The sequence below is a fragment of the Eretmochelys imbricata genome, chromosome 16 (assembly GCF_965152235.1).
Source record: "Eretmochelys imbricata isolate rEreImb1 chromosome 16, rEreImb1.hap1, whole genome shotgun sequence".
NCBI classification, from domain to species: domain Eukaryota; kingdom Metazoa; phylum Chordata; order Testudines; family Cheloniidae; genus Eretmochelys; species Eretmochelys imbricata.
Genome location: NC_135587.1, coordinates 24494173 through 24514743, shown reverse-complemented (window position 1 = coordinate 24514743; position 20571 = coordinate 24494173). Strand labels below are relative to the sequence as shown.

Here is a 20571-nt window from a genome sequence, read left to right as displayed (position 1 = left end):
CTCTGAAAGGGGTTTAGTGCAAAGCAGTCTGAATGCTACCAAGTCTCAGCAGATTTTACTAATAAGGAATGTTTTACTCTCATTACTGTAGTTGTTACTCCTTTGAAAAGAGGAAAGTTATTCACATTTCATTGTCATGTCCATCCTAAACTGTTGCATAACATTGCTTTGTGCTGTAAAATCCATGTTGCATTCTATTCCAGAGGTGACTGCATTTCAATGATGTGTGAAAAGATTCCTATATATGTCATTTGCTCTGAGACCATTAACATGAAGAGCACTATACAAATGAGTCCTAATATCATTCTAGACCAGTGGTTTTCAACCTGTGGTCTGCGGATCCCTGGGGGTCCACAGACTACATATATCTAAGATTTCCAAAAGGATCCGCACCTCCATTCGCAAATGAAAAAAGGTTGAAAACCACTGTTCTTGAGAGAAAACACCAGGCAGTATAAAGGAAATGCATATATCGATAAAAAGTTAAATTTCTATATTTCACTTGACTTTAAAGTCTGTGGGTGAACTTTCCAATGAGCCTAAGGGAATTAGGCATCCAAATCCTGTTGAATTTCAATTGGAGTTGGATGCCTAACTGTATTAGGCTTCTTTGAAAATTCCATTTTTAGATTAAATAGACTATTTCCCAGTGTTATTTATCATGTACAGTAGTGTCTAAGGCCAACCCAGAATGGGCCCCCCGTTGTGCTCGGCACTGTACAAACACAAAGTAGCAGATGGTCCTTGCCCTGAAGAATTTATTATCTAAATGGACAAGACAGTCGCAGGTTTGGAGAAGCGGTATAACACAAACAGAGTGAACAATGTGATGGCAGCAAACATCATGTTAGTTCCACATTTTTTGTTTTGGGTTTATGTGTGTTTGTACTTAAGGAGGAGATAAGTTAAATGGAAAGAAAAGGGAAGAAGGATGGGGCACAGGAGAAGGGGGATAAGAGGCATGTGTGGAGTGAAGATGGACTCAAGAGACTGAAGGAGAGGGAGGGAGAGAATTGGACCAAACAACCAATCAGCACAGGGTAGAGACAGTCCAATAAACACTGTAGAAAGTTCTATATGGGTACATCTACACTGAAAAAAAACAACCAACCAAAAAAAAAAAAAATCCCAAAAACCAGTGGCAGTGAATCTCAGAGCCTGGGTCAACTGACTTGAGTTTGTGGGCTTGTGCCGCAGGGCTAAAGATAGCTGTGTAGACATTTTGGCTCTGGCTGGAGTCCCGGCTTTGAGACCTCTGGATCTCTGAGTATGGGCTTCAGCCCAATTTGGAATTTTTAGCCCCATAGTGTGAGCCCGAGTCAGTTGATGCAGGGTTGGAGACTTGCTGCTGTGGGTCTCCTTTATGCAATGTAGACATATCCTGAATGTCCAGAGGGTCCTTGCTTCTGCTTCTACCAGTTGGAGTCTCTGCTTGACTTCTTTCTGCACGTTTATCCCAAGGCCTCATTGTGGGGGTGGGGGAGGTCAGGCACCACCTGGGTCTTAGTGCCCCCAGAGTAAAGGTGGTCTCTTCCCTGCACATCTGTGAGAGGAAGGGGTGGCCCTGGCTGGGCCCCATTGTACCTTTTCCCCCCATTGCTGCAGTCCCTGCTTTGGCTGCTTCTACTCTTTCTGACAGGAGTTTCTCTGACTGGCTCCTCTCTGTAGTTTTTCCCCAAGGCCACATGGCCAGGCGGGAGGGAAGGCATCTATGTCCTCTTGGGCTACCTGTCCTAATGTTTTTTTTTTTATCAGTAGAAAAAATGTTATATCAGTAAGCAAACTAATAGAATTCAAATAATGATATTAAATAACTCCCGGAGTCCAGAAGAATTTGTATACTTTCTGAATTTCTGACTTCAGTGGGAAGAATCTCATCTGGTTTCTTTTTGCATAAATCTTCATTTGCAATTGGCATACCTCAGAATTTTGCCTTTAAAAGGTGCATAAATACATTATTTTAAAGATAAACTTAATTTTCTCTTGGAGTGAGTTGTCTCAAGAATAGCTCTTTTCCTGCATGAAATTTCTTTTAAGCAAATCTTAACACCCATCCTTAGAAAACATCAGAGTATGTTAATATGGGTATTACAAGACTCTACTTTTCTAAAATTTACTGCAATTCCTTCTTCAAACTGAACAATAGTCAGAGTCAGTGAAACAAGTGAGTTTTGTGTTGCTGTGTCCTTGATATTTCTAATCATATTTGTGTTCTTACTTGCTAATTCATAAAGTTTTGTAATCAATCTTGGTTCTCCCAATACTTAATACAAACTAGTGAAGGTCTGCTGTATTCTTGATCTGGCAAACTTTCTGATTACTAAAAGCATGGGTAGAGTCTGGACTCAATGAGCACCTGGCATCAGATGAGTGTAGTTTTAAACAATAAGTGATGCACAGTAGTGTCTGCCAAATGTGCATATAGCATGTTTACGTTATATTTGCTAAGTTCCTATGTGAACTATGTGAAGTCTTGGAAGCACTTGTTCCCTTAATTCCACAAAAAGTTATAAAATGTTCAGCAAGTCCCAACAATGATTTCATTCTCCTGCTGAGGTGTTAGCTTGTTGAGGGTTAGAATGTACTCTTTGATACTAACTTTCTGACTTGGCAAAACTACTTTAATTTCACTGTTCACAGAAATAAATGGACGCTTGTCATGGAATGTTAAAAAGTAAAATTTAATGCTGCTTTGTCTGAAAGTATCAATGTATAGTACTTATTTGCCAGCTGTGTAAAGCAATGTTTTCACCAAAAGACTTAAACGTAGCCCTTAAAATAGCAAAAACTCTGTTGGTATTATATTATAAAATGTCAAATATTTTTTACAGTTACAGTATAAACTTTAATTAAGGAAACGTGCTAAAACTAAAGGTAGGAATAAGCAAGGTAAGATAATACCGCAGCAGTATATGTCAAAGGGGAATGAAATATTACCATGTGAAATGGATAATGGAATCTCATATTGTTGTTCATCCTACATCCTCAGCCTATTCTGTAGCTAACAATCTTTTAATTTGGAGCATACTCTAACAGAGACCCCTAGTTGCAATAGTCATGCAATTTTTTTTGCAAATATTTATACTCCCTTGTCAGCTTTAAATTTCTCATAACTTATTAATATAGATAAAAACAGAAGGTGGCTGCTAAAATGGAAATCAATCTGGGACTAATGGCATGTTGCATTTAAGAAAACTGAATTCTGAACAATGCTGTCAGTGCCAAATGGCACGATAAGATCGTAAATATAGTGCCCGACAGAACTGTAAATATAGCACAACTGCAGTCCATTTTTGATCCTGGTTTGTTTTTTTGTGATTTTTTTTGTAACTAATTTTTATAAAGAAACAAATACAAGAAAGGTAAACATTTTACAGCTTGTATATGTTACCGAATACTGCACATCTCACAGGATATTGAATAAAATCATGCAACTTTACAACTTGTCAAAGCTGCAAGACCAGACAATACAAAATCAGACAATATTACACAGATATAACATGCTAGAGTGGAGGTAACAATAATGATAATCAAAAGACAAATACAAATAGGCAAAAATATAGGAGAGGGTTTTGGAGCATGACAAGGGAGGGGAAAGAGAGAAGTCAGGTGGAATGGAAGTCTGGCAGTATTTGAGTGAAGCAGACTTTATCCAAATGTATCAAGAGATGGGGACCAATTTCCTTGATTTAATAAAATTGTTCTCTCTTTTGGTAAGCTATTTTTTTCTTTTGCTGGTAACTTAGACAGGTCTGAATACCACTGTTTTATTCTGGATATAAGCTCTACTCCTCCATTTTTGTAAAATCATGTTGCTGTCAAGAAACTTAAGTCTTCGTGGTGGATTAAACTCAGCGTAGTAGGTACATAACCTAGGATATAATTTTCATCTGACGTTTGGTTGCTGAAGCTCAGCACCATTTTCACTCATGTCCACCTCTCTCCACAGCTGCTTGGCTGCTGGACAGTCCCATAGCATATGCATCAGAGTTCCTCTTTCTTTGTTACAGTGCCAACAAACATCAGAGGACAGGGCCCCCATCTTGCACAACCTCTCTGTCTTCCAGTACATTTAAAATAGAAACTTTTGCAGTATATCAGGCATAGCTTGAGATCCACAGAAGCATTTTTAACATTCCATAATGTGCTGTCATTGGGGTTCTTTTAAGGGCTGTGATAACTCCCCTTCCCACGCTTCCACAAAGAATTCCAGACCAGTAGAGTTCCTCTTCATTAATAAAGCATCTTGGCCTCAAAGGACTCCACTGGCTAGCAACATTTGTACTGAGCTACCTCAAGGTCCGTATGGATCCCAGAAATATGGCATGAGGCAATGGTAATTGCCATTCAAAAGCCTGGAAAGCCTCCTGATGAAGCGAGAAATTATAGGCCAATTTCTTTACTATGTATGACCTATAAACTTCTTGAACGTATCATCCTCAAAAGAATACACCCTTTTATTGAGCCAATTATTCTTGTTGAACAGGCAGACTTACGGCCAAAACGTAGTTGTTGTGACCAAGTTCTGGCACTTACAACTCACATTGAAGCTGGCTATCAAAAAAACCCCTAAAGACTGGCACAGTATTTGTTGACCTGTCATCTGCGTATGATACTGTATGGATTAAGGGCCTGATGCTGAAACTTGCTAAAATTATAACTCGACCATCTCATAGTCACTGCCTCCCAGGTTCCCATCCACTTTTGCTTCCCCTACTAAAATTATACCTGCTGTGGACCGTGATAATAGACGCCTACAGGTGTACCTTGGTAATAGAATCATAGAATTCTCAGGAGGTCATCTAGTCCAACCCCCTGCTCAAAGCAGGACCAATCCCCAACTAAATCGTCCCAGCCAGGGCTTTGTCAAGCCTGACCTTAAAAACTTCTAAGGAAGGAGATTCTATCCCCTCCCTAGGTAACGCATTCCAGTGTTTCACCACCCTCCTAGTGAAAAAGTTTTTCCTAATATCCAACCTAAACCTCCCCCACTGCAACTTGAGACCATTACTCCTTGTTCTGTCATCTGCTACCACTGAGAACAGTCTAGGTCCATCCTCTTTGGAACCCCCTTTCAGGTAGTTGAAAGCAGCTATTAAATCCCCCCTCATTCTTCTCTTCTGCAGACTAAACAATCCCAGTTCCCTCAGCCTCTCCTCATAAGTCATGTGTTCTAGTCCCCTAATAATTTTTGTTGCCCTCCACTGGACTCTTTCCAATTTTTCCACATCCTTCTTGTAGTGTGGGGCCCAAAACTGGACACAGTACTCCAGATGAGGCCTCACCAATGTCGAATAGAGGGGAACAATCACGTCCCTTGATCTGCTGGCAATGCCCCTACTTATACATCCCAAAATGCCATTGGCCTTCTTGGCAACAAGGGCATACTGTTGACTCATATCCAGCTTCTCGTCCACTGTAACCCCTAGGTCCCTTTCTGCAGAACTGCTGCCTAGCCATTCGGTCCCTAGTCTGTAGCGGTGCATGGGATTCTTCCGTCCTAAGTGCAGGACTCTGCATTTGTCCTTGTTGAACCTCATCAGATTTCTTTTGGCCCAATCTTCTAATTTGTATAGGGCCCTCTGTATCCTATCCCTACCCTCCAGCGTATCTACCTCTCCTCCCAGTTTAGTGTCATCTGCAAACTTGCTGAGGGTGCAATCCACGCCATCCTCCAGATCATTAATGAAGATATTGAACAAAACCGGCCCCAGGACCGACCCTTGGGGCACTCCACTTGATATCGGCTGCCAACTAGACATAGAGCCATTAATTACTACCCGTTGAGCCTGACAATCTATCCAACTTTCTATCCACCTTATAGTCCATTCATCCAGCCCATACTTCTTTAACTTGCTGACAAGAATACTGTGGGAGACTGTGTCAAAAGCTTTGCTAAAGTCAAGGAACAACAGGTCCACTGCTTGCCCCTCATCCACAGAGCCAGTTATCTCGTCACAGAAGGCAATTAGATTAGTCAGGCATGACTTGCCCGTGGTGAATCCATGCTGACTGTTCCTGATCACTTTCCTCTCCTTTAAGTGCTTCAGAATTGATTCCTTGAGGACCTGCTCCATGATTTTTCCAGGGACTGAGGTGAGGCTGACTGGCCTGTAGTTCCCAGGATCCTCCTTCTTCCCTTTTTTAAAGATGGGCACTACATTAGCCTTTTTCCAGTCGTCCGGGACTTCCCCCGATCGCCATGAATTTTCAAAGATAATGGCCAATGGCTCTGCAATCACATCCGCCAACTCCTTTAGCACTCTCGGATGCAGCGCATCTGGCCCCATGGACTTGTGCTCGTCCAGCTTTTCTAAATAGTCCCGAACCACTTCTTTCTCCACAGAGGGCTGGTCACCTCCTCCCCATGCTGTGCTGCCCAGTGCAGTAGTCTGGGAGTTGACCTTGTTCGTGAAGATAGAGGCAAAAAAACCATTGAGTACATTAGCTCTTTCCACATCCTCTGTCACGAGGTTGCCTCCCTCATTCAGTAAGGGGCCCACACTTTCCTTGACTTTCTTCTTGTTGCTAACATACCTGAAGAAACCCTTCTTGTTACTCTTAACATCTCTTGCTAGCTACAACTCCAGGTGTGATTTGGCCTTCCTGATTTCACTCCTGCATGCCCGAGCAATATTTTTATACTCTTCCCTGGTCATTTGTTCAATCTTCCACTTCTTGTAAGCTTCCTTTTTGTGTTTAAGATCAGCAAGGATTTCACTGTTAAGCCAAGCTGGTTGCCTGCCATATTTACTATTCTTTCTACACATCGGGATGGTTTGTCCCTGTAACCTCAATAAGGATTCTTTAAAATACAGCCAGCTCTCCTGGACTCCTTTCCCCCTCATGTTATTCTCCCAGGGGATCCTTCCCATCAGTTCCCTGAGGGAGTCAGAGTCTGCTTTTCTGAAGTCCAGGGTCCGTATTCTGCTGCTTTCCTTTCTTCCCTGTGTGAGGATCCTGAACTCGACCATCTCATAGTCACTGCCTCCCAGGTTCCCATCCACTTTTGCTTCCCCTACTAATAATAAGACCAGCTCACCCCGTATCATAAACAACAGGCTACCACAAGGCTCTGTACTTGCACCAACCCTTTAAAATATTTACATAAGTGACGTGCCTCCAACTAAATCAAGCAACGTCCTAAGTCCTGCAAGCCTTTCTGGGAAGGCTTCGTTAAGCTTCATGCAATTGGGCTACGATCAGAAGGAGGCTTGGAAAGCAGATTGAGCTAAACAAGACTTAAAAAATAAGCACCTTGTGCCAGATCCCCCACAGAACGTTCCTAGGTTTGACTTGGTCAACTCTGAACTGAATTCGAACCAACCATGGTAGATGCGAATATCTAATGCATAGGGCCCTACCAAATTCATGGCCATGAAAAACGCATCACAGATACTGAAATCTGGTTTCCCCCATGAAATTTGGTCTTTTGTGTGCTTTTACCCTGAACTATACAGATTTCATGGGGGAGACCAGTGTTTCTCAAATTGGGGGTCCTTCCCCAAAAGGGAGTTGTGGGGGGAGGGGTTATTCTAGGGGGGTTGCGTATTGACACCCTTAATTCTGCATTGTCTTCAGAGCTGGGTGGCTGGAGAGCAGCAGTTGTTGGCCAGGTGCACAGTTCTGAAGGCAGTGCCCCGCCAGCAGCAGCGCAGAAGAGTAGCAATACTATACCGTGCCATCCTTTACTTCTGCGCTGCTACTTTCAGAGCTGGGCAGCCAGAGAGTGTCAGCTGCTGACTAAGGGCTCAGCTCTGCAGTCAGCAGTGCAGAAGTAAGGATGGCAATACCACACCATGCCATCCGTATTTCTGCACGCTGCTGGCAGTGGTTCTGCCTTCAGAGCTGGGCTCCCGGCCAGTAGTCGCTGCTCTCCAGCTGCCCAGCTCTGAAGGCAGGGCCATCGCCAGCAGGAGTGCAGAAGTAAGTGTAGCAGTACTGCAACCTCTTCTCCCCCCCCCCCCCATAACCTTGCAACCCCCTCACAACTCCTTTTTGGGTCAGAACCCTCACAATTACACTACCATGAAATTTCAGATTTAAATAGCTGAAATCATGAAATGATTTTTAAAATGTCATGGCCCTGAAATTGACCAGAATTGACCATGAATTTGGTAGGGCCCAACTAATGCACAAATAGAAAATCAAGGACTCCCCGGCAGTGTTCCCTCTAACTTTTTCCATCCATGTGTGAATTAATTTTGTTATGTGCACCATATTGAGGTAATGTGCGCCACCAGTAAGAACAATAAACCTGGATATAATATATATTTTTAAAATGTTACCATAGGGATAATTACTCCAGTGAGGACAGGTTAGGCATTTTAGAACTCACTACTCAAAGAATTAAATTTAAGCGTAAGAGAGAAATAAAAATTATGAAATGCATAGACCAGTCAAAAAATTAAAACAACACACTTTGAAAGAAGTATCAAGTAACAACGATAATAATACAAATATATGTTGAGAGCAGGGTGGATAAAAATAAATGATTAAAAAAAATAATAATAAAAATCAGATTTCTTTATTTAAATTGGATTTTTTTAAATAAAATGCTTTTTGAGGAAAAAACCTATCTAAAAATAGTTTTAATTAAGATACATTATAGCCCAAAGATATCTCATCACAGAATAGGGATTGTAAATTATAATTCTGTAGTATGAGACAATATATTCATGTAATGTTTAAGAAAAGTTTTGTAAATGAGTTCCAATAGTGCATGGATTAGGGACCCAATATTATGGGGCTCCAGGGGCTTCTGTATAGATTATTGAGGTTAATCGTTCTATCTACCCAATGGGACTCAGTGCTCAGTCTAGAAGATACCATCAGAGATGCTTAGTTTTGCAGTTCTCAAACTGTGGATTTGTATCTCCAGAGATAACATGCTTGTTAACAGCAAAAATGTTTTAAAATAAATAAATACTATATAGTGGTGAGAAATAACAGACTTCAACCCTATTGTCCCTCTGCAAATTTGTGTACACAGAGTCAATCCCTTACACCTCTCTCTAAAAGTGCAAAGTTTCAAAAAGTTCAATGAATAGAAGATTGTTGGGGGTGGAATAGATCTGACAAGCAGAAGACGTCTGGAGATAAATGTGAGAATGGAGGGACAGGCAGTAGAAACAAAAGTGAAACTGTTTGAGCAGCATATTCCAGAAGTCTTGAGGTCTTTCTGAGTGTAGCCTTCATTGATTTGAGATCTACCATACCATTCTCTCACTAGAAGGGAAAACTATAATGGTAGTAGGCTGTAAAAGAGACCCAGTTTGGGAATAAGAACCATTCAAGAAATATATGTATGTTGATGTTTTAAAGAAAGTCAAACCAGTGAACTGGTGGAAGTCACTTAAGCACTTGGATTCAGAGTTTGTTGAAGTGATAATCTCACTTTTAACAGCAGTAGAATATTTTCTTCCTTTGGACTAATTCATTCCAAATTGAGAAATCGTTTGGGACCTGAAAAAGCTTGTTTTTCTTTTCCATATTATGAACAAACAGGAAAATGAAGGTGAAGACGACTGAGTTAGCTGCAGAAGACCATATTTTAAGTTTCTCATGTTGACCTGGCTGACATAGTTGATTTAATTTTTTTTAAATATTTCATTTAACTATTTTAATTAAAAACGATTTTAACAAAAACAAACCTGATTTTAAACAACTCAAATGTTTAACTAAATTCAAAAATTCATACGCTTGTTTTGTTAAAATATTATATGTTTGCTGTTGAAGAAGAAAATCCAGAATACATAACATTGTTGTTTTAGTGAAATAAAACAATTTAAATGTCTGTCTGGTGATGACAGGTTTCAGAGTAACAGCCGTGTTAGTCTGTATTCGCAAAAAGAAAAGGAGTACTTGTGGCACCTTAGAGACTAACCAATTTATTTGAGCATGAGCTTTCGTGATGTTCTCCTCCTAATATAGCATGGCAAGAAAATCCTTCAAATATTAATGATTAACCTGTTGAATTGGAGATCGTTCGCCTCCCAATGACTTCATAAAAATCTGCTTCAATTACCTTTGGTAAATGAAATAACCAAACAATCATTCATTTTCTGATATAGCTGTAAAATTAATCTGAAAAGTTTTCAAAATAAGTCACTTGAAAAATGTATAGTATGTACCTTTGAAAAATGAAACCTGCATCTACCTCTGAGTTGTGAAGAATATGTATTAAGGTTATAACAACCAGCAAGAATGCACTTTTATGTAGAAATCCATGAGTAAATAGAGTCTTCCTGACTGGTGATTTAAATCAAATCCACCCTGGCTGGGAGGTGAGTATGAAAGACTGTGTATGTGTGTGAGAGAGAGACAGAGACAGACAAGCGCTGCCCCTTTAAGTATGCTGCCCTTTAAAGTAGATCGGCACTCCAGCAATCTGAAGCCTGCTTGTTCAGAGACAGCAACAGCTGCTAGCAAGCTACCTCCATCCTATGCCCTGTAGTGTCTTCCACACCCGCTCTGTGGAGATGGGTACAGGAGCTGGGGGAGGGTGACACCCTGACATCAGTGCCTTCTCCCCACTCTGCACAGCAAGCAGGAGGCTTCTGGAAGCAGCTAGCCAGGGGTTCCAAGGCAGAGGGCAGGAGCAGCACTGCAGTCGGGGAGGGGACACCTGAAGTGCAAGACACTTGATAGCCTGCTGAGTGGCTTCCCGGCCCAGGGAACTTAGCTCCCTGGTGTGCGAGTGTGGTTCCTATGACAGACCATCGAACATATCACTACCTACTGCAAAAAGAAAAGGAGTACTTGGGGCACCTTAGAGACTAACCAATTTATTTGAGCATGAGCTTTCGTGAGCTACAGCTCACTTCGCTGTAGCTCATGAAAGCTTATGCTCAAATAAATTGGTTAGTCTCTAAGGTGCCACAAGTACTCCTTTTCTTTTTGCAAAGACAGACTAACACGGCTGTTACTCTGAAAACTACCTACTGCCTAATTTATAAATATGAAGGAGGCATTACTGCAATAAATTCTGCTACTCCTGAGGTAGCCATTTGGCTCGATCAATTTCAGGTGACATTGTACTTGCTGCTCTATACCAGCCCTATGAAAGAATAATAATAAAGAAAGCATACATAATGGACATGGGCCTAGGAAGTTTATGAAACATTTCCAAGGTTCCCAGTAGCTCTGAAGACTCTGGCAGTCATGTAGCGTCTGGTCCAAACTGATACATTAGTAAGTGTTTTAGTTGTAAGTACTCAGGTATCAGGGGTAGCCATGTTAGTCTGTATCCACAAAAACAATATCTGAAGAAGTGGTTTTTTTTTTACCCATGAAAGCTTATGCCCAAAATATTGTCATCAGTGAGAAGTTAAGACTCTGGGAAATTGCAGGTGTCTAGTTCCTAGAACTAATGTTTAGATGCATAATGGGATTTGGCTGTTACTCGATAGCCGCACCATTAACCCCAGGCCTTTACTTCATATGTTTTTGGCAGCTTTCTCAATTTTTCACACTTTTCAGTCCTTTAGGGTTAAAACTTTGCCTGTTAGTAAATTTTCTTAGCAATGTATTAAGACAGCAAACAAAATGGGAAGATTCTCTGCCCAGTCTGTAGCACATCAGCATTTAAACTCCAATTAAATCTATGGAATTGAAATGGAGAACAAACCAGTCTTCAGATGATAGAGTTCCTCCCTACTCCTCTGGACCTAGTGCAGGTTGGAACCAATGTAATAGAGGTGGTGGGTTATGTAGACTATTTTAAATACTATTATTAAATGAAGACTCTCTCCGACTATATGCCAAGGTTCTAATTTGACATTACCAATTCACTGTTTACTAGTCAGACTGCAGCTATAGTTGCTAATTGGACAGAGAGACTGTTATGTCCACCCTTCGCTGTTTTTTTCAGTTAGAGAAAGAACTTTGGGTGGGTTTTTTATACATATTTTCTTCTCTCTTTTCCCCTCATTTTCCCCTTGTTTTGATTTGCTTTTTCAATTTAAAAAAAGCATAATTGTTCTCTCCAGTTATGTGCTACTTATAACTCTTTTTGAAATATTAAAACATACACTTAGCTAAATTGAAAATAGAGTTAGCAAATTAGAAAATAGTTATGATAATTAAACAGTAACTCCATTGATAGGTGTAGGAAGGCAAGGCATGTCCATTGGCAACAGAGGTCATTAAACAGGAATTTGCATTACTGCTCCTGTTATCTCTTTAAAAACTTCTGTAATTAACTTTCTGTATTGAGTGTGACTCTTTCCTTTAGATGTTTTCAGAGATGTCTGCACAAAATGACCTTAGTTCCCCCATCTCGAATTCTGCTTTTTCTGCTGACTGAATAGGTACCATGAGGTTGAAACCAAAGGCCATAGTGTCAGAATGTGAATTTAGGTAACTTCTCCCCATTCCCGTAGTGTAACGCTCTGCTTTTAATTTAGTTACGTGAAAAAGGTGTTTGGTTTTCTTTTCTGGAAATGAAAATGGTGGAAGCAGGTGACTTTTTGTTTTGTCCTGGAAAAGGGATGAATAAGCAGCATTTGCAGTTAATTGCTTTTGTACATCTCCACTTGATAATCATGTTGACTACTTATGATCTGGAACTGGAGTGCTACAATCCAAGTAAATAAGCAGAGTTCTCTGCTATGCTTTCTTAAAATGCATACAGTTTTATCTTTTTCTCCTTTTCTACTAAAGTATAATCCCTTCAGATTGGCAGACATGGGATCTTTTTAATATCTAGAGTTGTGGACTAGTTATGTATTAAGACTGGGGTTTAGATTGCCTGCTGGAATTACGTGCCTAATTCCTATTGATTTTCAATGGGAGTTAGTTGCTTAACTTCCTTAGGCACCTTTTGAAAACACCACTTTAAAATAATGGTTGAAATCGATACCACCTTTGTGTGTAAGGCGGAAAGATGTGATATTATTGACGTCTTAAGATACATTATTCATTTGATTATATAAAACAGCAGAGTAAATCAAGCACAATATGATCTGTTTTTTGCTTTTATAAATGCTTTGTGAAACAATAAAATACATGTACCTGTGGGAACGTGGGTACTGGGAGATGGACCATTGATCAGATCTGGCATGGCAAATTTTACATTTGTGAAGTCACCATTGTTAATGTCTGTGTGCACTTGAGAAGCGTTTTTTCCCAAGCCTGTTGTTCAACTCCATATTCTGAAAGTGTTGTTAATGTGTGTAATGTGTCATTCTGTTTCAGACAAAACCCGGAAACAACATTTGAAGTGTATGTTGAAGTAACCTGTCCAGGGACAAGCAGCATTGGAGCAGGTACTGTTTTGCATTTGAATTCTACTTACTTTTTATGTCAAACTTTTCAGAGATCATATAATATAATCTACAATAGTGATGCAAACACTAAAATGTTTTCTAAAAACTTAAGGGAGCACGTTACTACAGTATACAGTTTTAGTCTTTGATTTTACGGATTGAATCCTCTAAAATTTTAAGAACAGGATTAGGAGTTAGGAAATCCTGAGTTCTAATTCATACTTTTACTCACTTCATGGTCTTGGGCAAGTCATTTAACTTCTCTGCCTCAATTTGCCTTATAAACTGGGGATAATGTTTACTTCACAGGGATGTTGTGAAGATTAAAATGGCACCATCAATATAAACATCAAACTATGAACATTTTTTATCTGATGCTGTTACAAGTAATACTTAAGCAGAAACTGAAGGTTTTACAGACCTTCTGGATAGCAAGGCAGCTTTCTCTTTCCTCTTGTTAATATACTGGCCAAGTCTACTCTCCTCCTTCCTCCAACATTTTCCTTTCAAAGAAGTAATAAGACCTAGAAAATAGTTATAAAACGGTTTGATTGCGACTTTTCATTATCAAAAATTACTTCATGTCCAAATAGTCCAGGCAATTTTTTCCATGCAGTATTCTTCAGGCAAAAATGGTTCATATGAGTATTTCAGAAAAATTCCATAATCATCAAAACACAGACCTAGATATACTTAGATGATTTAACTATTTTTTCTTTAACTTAAGAAAGATTGACAGCAGGCAGGGAAAGCCAAGTTGAAATTCTTAATCTTGGAACTAGTTCATAGCACTCTGTTTATGAAGTCATTCTCTGGTAGGCCATCTGATAAGTGATATGAAAAGGAGAGATTGGTCAACACTTCCTGGAGTAATATCTCCTTGAGGTAGTTCCTGGAGTGAGCAGACATGAGCAAACATGTAGGCTGGTGGATTATAATGAGCCTGAAGGTGGCTGGGATTTTTAGGAGTGTACCAATAGGAAGCCACTCATCTCCAGTTACCTACCACCAATCAACAAATACCAAATTATGAATTATAATCAATGAAGAGGAAATAACTGTCTTTTTTCTGCCATTTATTTGTCCTGTCCAAAAGAGTTATAAGTAGAGTACAGTGTTGGTGTGTCCTACTGTTGTATAATCCACTATCTCTGCCATTTGACATAAATGCAAGGGTTTAATTTTATAACTGCTCCTTGTTCCTGTACATCTGATCTGTTTTTCCAGTGTCAGAAAATATGAACAAATTTAACCATAAACGTTATATTGTACAGTACTAGTGTCTGGGTATAATCTTCTCTTTGAAGTTTGTTTGCATCCCCCTGGAGGGATTAATTTCCTGCTGTGGGAAGGGGGTTAAAAAGTGCTGCAAGTACTTTACTGGTTTTTAATTGGAGGATTTAGTATGCACTTTGTTCTATAAACAAAGTGATTCTGTGGGAGCTGAATTTTGGTTTTGGTTTTTGTTTTGTATAGTGATATGTTAGCACCAGCCAAATCTTCAGAAATTGTTCTTTTTTAAGTGATGGTATTAAAAAAAAAAATTGGGGAGGGGATTATGTGGCGCTAATCTGCTACCAGATAGCTTTTAAAATAGTTTTAAAGTGATTCATACTGAATCAGAAATTTCTAAATGCATATTCCATCATTTAAAATACTTTTTTACCCTTTTTCAGACAGGTTCTTGACATGTTTATCCATTCTAGTACATGTTTAATCCATGATGGGGGTTTTTTTTTTTTAGTGATTTTCTGATAATGACACAGAAATGTATATACATGTTTTATTGCAATAAAGAGTGACTGGAAAAGGCACACTGAACAGCTAGAAACAGCTGTTGTGGACTTCTAAGTGTTTACAATCTAAGTGTGTATAAAGTGTAAAAAGAACAGTTTTATCAGGGATGTGTAATCAAATATATTTTCCCTCCTAATGGGGCTGAAATCTTCTGATGATTTCGGGACAAATTTCTTTGATGTTCTGTGTCTTACATAATTCTTCTGTAACTTCATATGTTTTTTGCTGGTATGGATTTGAGAAAATGCTGCAAAGTTTTAAAGCCACTGATATGTTATGCTGAAAGTGTGTCTGCTTGTGGGGTGGTGAAAGCAGCCTCCATTTTGCTGAGGGTACTAATCCAAAAGTTTACATGGTGAGATGTTTCTTGCCATGTGTAAAATTTAAAAAAAATGCTTTTAATTACAATTGGTATGTCCTAGCTCAGTGGTTCTCAACGAGGGGTACGTGTACCCCTGTGGGTACTCAGAGGTCTTCCAGGGGGTACATCAACTCCTCTAGATATTTGCCTTATTTTACAACAGGCTACATAAAAAGCACTAGCGAAGTCAGTACAAACTAAAATTGCATACAGACAATGACTTGTTTATACTGCTCTATGTACTACACACTGAAATGTAAGTACAGTATTTATATTCCAGTTGGTTTATTTTATAATTATATGGTAAAAATGAGAAAGTGTTACTGAAAAATTCCTTAATGTGTTGCGTACACAATCAGGCATAAAAATACAAGTGTCACAAGTAGTTTTTAAGTGAGGTGAAACTTAGGGGTACACAAGACATATCAGACTCCTGAAAGGGGCATAGTAGCCTGGAAAGGTTGAGAGCCACTGATCCAGAACACAAAATCAGATTATAAAAGTTTATGGGTACTAATACAGTAAAGGCCTTTTTGTCTAGAAATAAAACCATTGAAATTTTGTGAAAACATAAGTGAGTAAGTGTGTTAATTTCTTTACAGTTGTTGTTTTCCACTCAAAATAATCTAAAATTGAGTGATATACTATCTTCTGTATTTTGCTTAAAGCTGATTTTTAGGATTTAATTTATTACTTGAAAATAAAAGCCTACTCATCTTGCAAAAAAAATCTGTTCTATTGTGGTTTCATGTCTTTTTAAAGTAGCTATGTGTATACAGTTAACTACTAAAATTCTGATTGTTCCATATACCATGGGCAGAAACCTCTGGGAAAAGGATGCTTTTTTTTTTTTTATATTGGAACAGTTGTTACAACCATCTTCAAAAATATATAAATGTACTGGTTTCAGCTCAGATGCATGTGAACACTGATCATGATTATAAAGGCATTCAACATGTACTTTGACATATATTTTGGTTTGCATGGGAGAGAATATGTATGTTGTTTGTTTTATCTCCTCTAATAAAAATAAAAGAACTGCCAGTCTTTTTAGTAGTGCACCAAAATTTAGTTGAGAGATTGCTTACATTAGGTGAAAGGCTATTATGGCATGAAAGAATATAATAACTGTGCAGAATATGTTGCTTTAGACCTAGAGTACCACATTTCAGAAGGGTGAAGAAGCTCTGAGAGGACTCCCACTGCATGAAGGAACCATTTCCCTGACGTTTCTGTGCTCCAGGATTTCTTCCCCAGAAATTATAGGTTGAGGGAAAAGGATGGCTGACTAGAAGATAAGTTCTCTGCTGTACAAGGTGGAGGAAGAAAAAATTCCACCAAATACAATGAAGTAGACAAAGCAAGCACCTATTATCATAGTGCATAGGAACCCCAGTAATGGATCAGAATCCCATGGTGCCAGGATTCTGTACAAACAGAACAAAAAGACTGTCCCTGCCTCAAAGAGCTTACAACCTAAGTATAGAACAAGAGAGAGATTAATACGAAAAGGGGACAGGACACAAAAAGTCTGGTTACTGCAGGCGGGGCAGGTGGGGAGGTACTGGGTCATTACCCGCGCCAGCCCCTACTCAGCCAAGGCCACCTCTGATCTGTGTCAAGTAGCTGCAGCTCACAGCCCCGGCAAAGCAGGCGAGTCCTTCCTGACCCTGGCAGGGGAATGGGAGGGGAAAAGCAGTGAGTGGCTGAAGAGGAGTGGATGGGGGCAGGGTCTCAGGGGGAAGAAGAAGGGCAGGAGAGGCTCTGGCACTCCTACTGGAGTGTCTGGTTTTTAAATATTACCAACTTGGTAACCCTAGGGGGAGTACAAGGAAACAGTGAGACCGTACTGTCTAAAATAGACTCCTTCCCCTACCCTGTTCCTGTCTTGTCTAACACAGGTAGAGGAACAGTGTGATGGCAGCAAACATCATGTTAGTTCTACAGCTGTTTTTTGATAGTGTGGGTTTACTTTGGAGGAGATCAGCTAAATGGAAATAAAAAAGGGGAGGAAAGAGAAGTAGGGGACAGGGCAGGGGAGGAGAGTGTTAGGAGAGGCAGGTGTGGAGTGAAGCTGAGCTGACAACACTGTGAAGGAAAGGTAGTTAGAGGGCTGGAGCAAACAATCACTCAGCACGGAGCAAGGAAAGTCGCTCTCAGAACATTCTAGTTTTGACTGGAATGTCCAGAGGTCCGTGCTTTTAGTGCTTTGAGTGCTCCTCTTTCTACCAGCTGGGGACTCTGGCTGGCTCCTCTGCGATTCTCACCCAAGGCCACATGGTAAGGGGGATGGGAAGCACTGCCAGGGTACCAGTCACCCCAGTGTGTGTGTGTGGGGTGTGGGGGTGGGGGTGGCTGTATTCCCTTCACAGTTCTGGATCTAGGGGCCTGCTGTGGGGAGGAGTGGTCCTGGCTGGGCCCCATTTTATGTGCTTCCCCTCATGCAGCAGTCCCTATTTTGCTTGCTTCTGTGCCTATTGGCTGGAGTCTTTCACGGATTTGGGGTCTGGATGGAAGGAGAAATCTGTGGAGGATGTTTTGTTTACTAAGTAGGAAATAGTTTCTGGGCCAGATCCTCAGTGCTTTTTTGTGTCTACCAGACCTGGGTTGAGGGTGTTACAAATAGTTTTTATGACTCCTCTCTCAGCTGTGTCCATCCCTTATTGAGCCTTCAGTTTTGAGGTTTGTTCAGTTCTAGTGTCTAATCTGCAAAATGAAAAAAGATATGTGAAAAATTTCTTTTAATGTTTGCTGTGTACTAACAATAGCCTTCCAGGAAAATCTTATAATTTATTCTCTGTGGCTGTGACTTATAAATTTTGTCTTTCCACATTTGTGGCATTTAATTCAGTTCCACCATTTACTTGTCAGTATCAGGAAGATGTGTGAGCTCTTGCTTTTGTATATTCACCAACCTTATTTCGGCAATTGTAGAATTCCCAGTGAATCACTTGTAACCTTCGAGATGCTAAATGAGGTGTGGGATGCACATTTTGAAAACCATTAGACTAACGAATCTCATTTGCAACTACACACATTTGAGTAACTATAATGCTTTTAAGGAAATATGTATTTAAGGAAAAACAATTAACCAACCAGTTTTCCATCCTTGACCTCTTGGCGGCTGATCTTGACTTCAGTGGGAGCAGGTTCAGGCCTTTGATGAATTTAAGATGGGTAATCATTTTTAAGACCTTACTTTCTAGAATTACATGAGAACTCGTAACTGGTCCTATCTTAGCTTTTCAATTGTGATTCTTTCTTAACTGGGTTTGTCAAGACTTCACACTTTTTTACTTAATACTTGAATAATGCAGTTTACTAAGGGTTTTGCTTTTATTAGTTCCACTGTATAGCACTCCTCTGAAGTTGTTACCATGTGCTGATAAAAATGCTGACGCCTTCTCAATAGTTGTCTCAGCTGCAGAATAGAACAGGAAGAATAGAATTGGCAACTTTTTTGGCAGGTATACTGTATTGAAGTGATCTGGTGGGGATATTAATATCCCCTGTGCTTTTGAATGATGTCAGGGGGCCTATGCTAAACATATACTTCTCTCCAGGGTTCAAATTGAAGTGGTAACACAGTGTTACTTATTACAATAAATATTGTAATGGATTTAATAAACTTAGGGAAAGATTGTGGGAGAGAGGAGTTCCTCTGGTTAAATACTCCAATACATCAGTACTCCAAAATTTTTAGAAATGGTTATATATATGTCAAAAGTGTTGACTCAACACTATCCTTTTCTTCATGGTATCATGTAAATACTAAGTAATGACTTGGAACTGTACCTTTTACTTTATTGAGTCAAAGTTGTCATAAAAGAAGAGAGCTAGCTAAGTGTTCTAAATTAAGAAAAGCCCCCAAGATATATAATTGAAGTAAAATAAGCTACTAATATTATGCAGCTAGGGACTAGAAGGCCAACTCTTTATTCCACACAGAATTTCAATCATCTTTTGCTTTCTCACATTTCAAGTGAATTGAGAGTTCTTATAAAGATAGACATTCAGAAGGATAGCAACAGCAGTTTTATTGAGGACTTTATTCGGTAACTTGAGAGACTGGTGCCGAAGCTAAACTGTGAATGGCAGAAGACAATCTGATACTGGGTAACGTTTTATGAGTGGTTTGTATATCCCTCTGCCTTGCCGCATTTTACAGAGAATCACTGTCTGTGTTGAAGAGTAGAAAGGTTATAATTCTGACTGATTTTCTTGCTTTGCCTTACATTCAGGTGTGAACGGATACTGCCTGCCACTCTAAAGAAGAGTTGTTGTAGCCATGTTGGTCCCAGGATATTAGAGACAAGGTGGGTGAGGTAATATCTTTTGTTGGACCAACGTCTGTTGGTGAGAGAGACGTGGTTTCGAGCTTACACTACTGGTTACATTAGTGTAAGTAAGCTTCCGCTAGTGTAAGCTCGAAAGCATATCTCTCTCACCAACAGAAGTTGTTCCAACAAAAGATATTATCTCAACCAGCATGTCTCTCTAAAGAAGATTAATTTGAGCTGCTGCTAAGAAGGCTAGGTTCTTGGATTAGGATGTCTATTTTAGAGGCTTCAGAGTTGTGAATTAGTCTTGCCTCTGGAATTAAATTACATTCAGCCCAGATAAAAGTTGATATATCATGGGATAATAAGTAACACTTGTTGGCCAGAAGACATCAGTGTTGCATTGTCTTTGTCTTTTGATAGTTTTGTTATGTAATATAAAATGAACATGATTGAGAGAGTGGTAAGTTGATTGCCTTGGGTGCATATTCCTATTTAAAAACAATTACTATAGAGTTTAGAACTTGATAGGATCTTAAAGATTATATCTGCTGTCATCATTTGTATCTTCTATCAACATACTGGGTGCTTCAGGCTCTGCCTGCGGGCTACTTGAAGTTGCCATGGTTTAAGATAAAAACTTTTATAATCAAAGTCAAATGTAAAGTCTTAAATGGTTTTCTCAGACAATGTCGAATACACACACACACACACACACACACACACACACACACACCCCCCCCCCCCCCCCCATGGGACAGAGACTGTTGATGCTTTTCAAAGTTGACTTAATAAAGAAGCAAAACCGCACCAATAGTAGACTGTTTCTTGAATTAAACCTGGAAAGATCAAGTTTTCCTTGTCC

General features: G+C 39.7%; 1 protein-coding gene across 8 annotated transcripts in view; it reads left to right on the top strand.

Annotated features, from left to right (window-relative positions):
* The window catches only part of DENND1A (DENN domain containing 1A), a 413337-nt gene that overhangs the window by 6720 nt on the left and 386046 nt on the right, over positions 1-20571 (top strand). For all 8 annotated transcript variants that reach the window (XM_077835776.1, XM_077835774.1, XM_077835772.1 and 5 more), the window contains exon 2: positions 13198-13268. In XM_077835776.1, coding sequence (XP_077691902.1) covers positions 13198-13268 — 71 coding nt within the window. The remainder of the gene's footprint in view (positions 1-13197; positions 13269-20571) is intronic.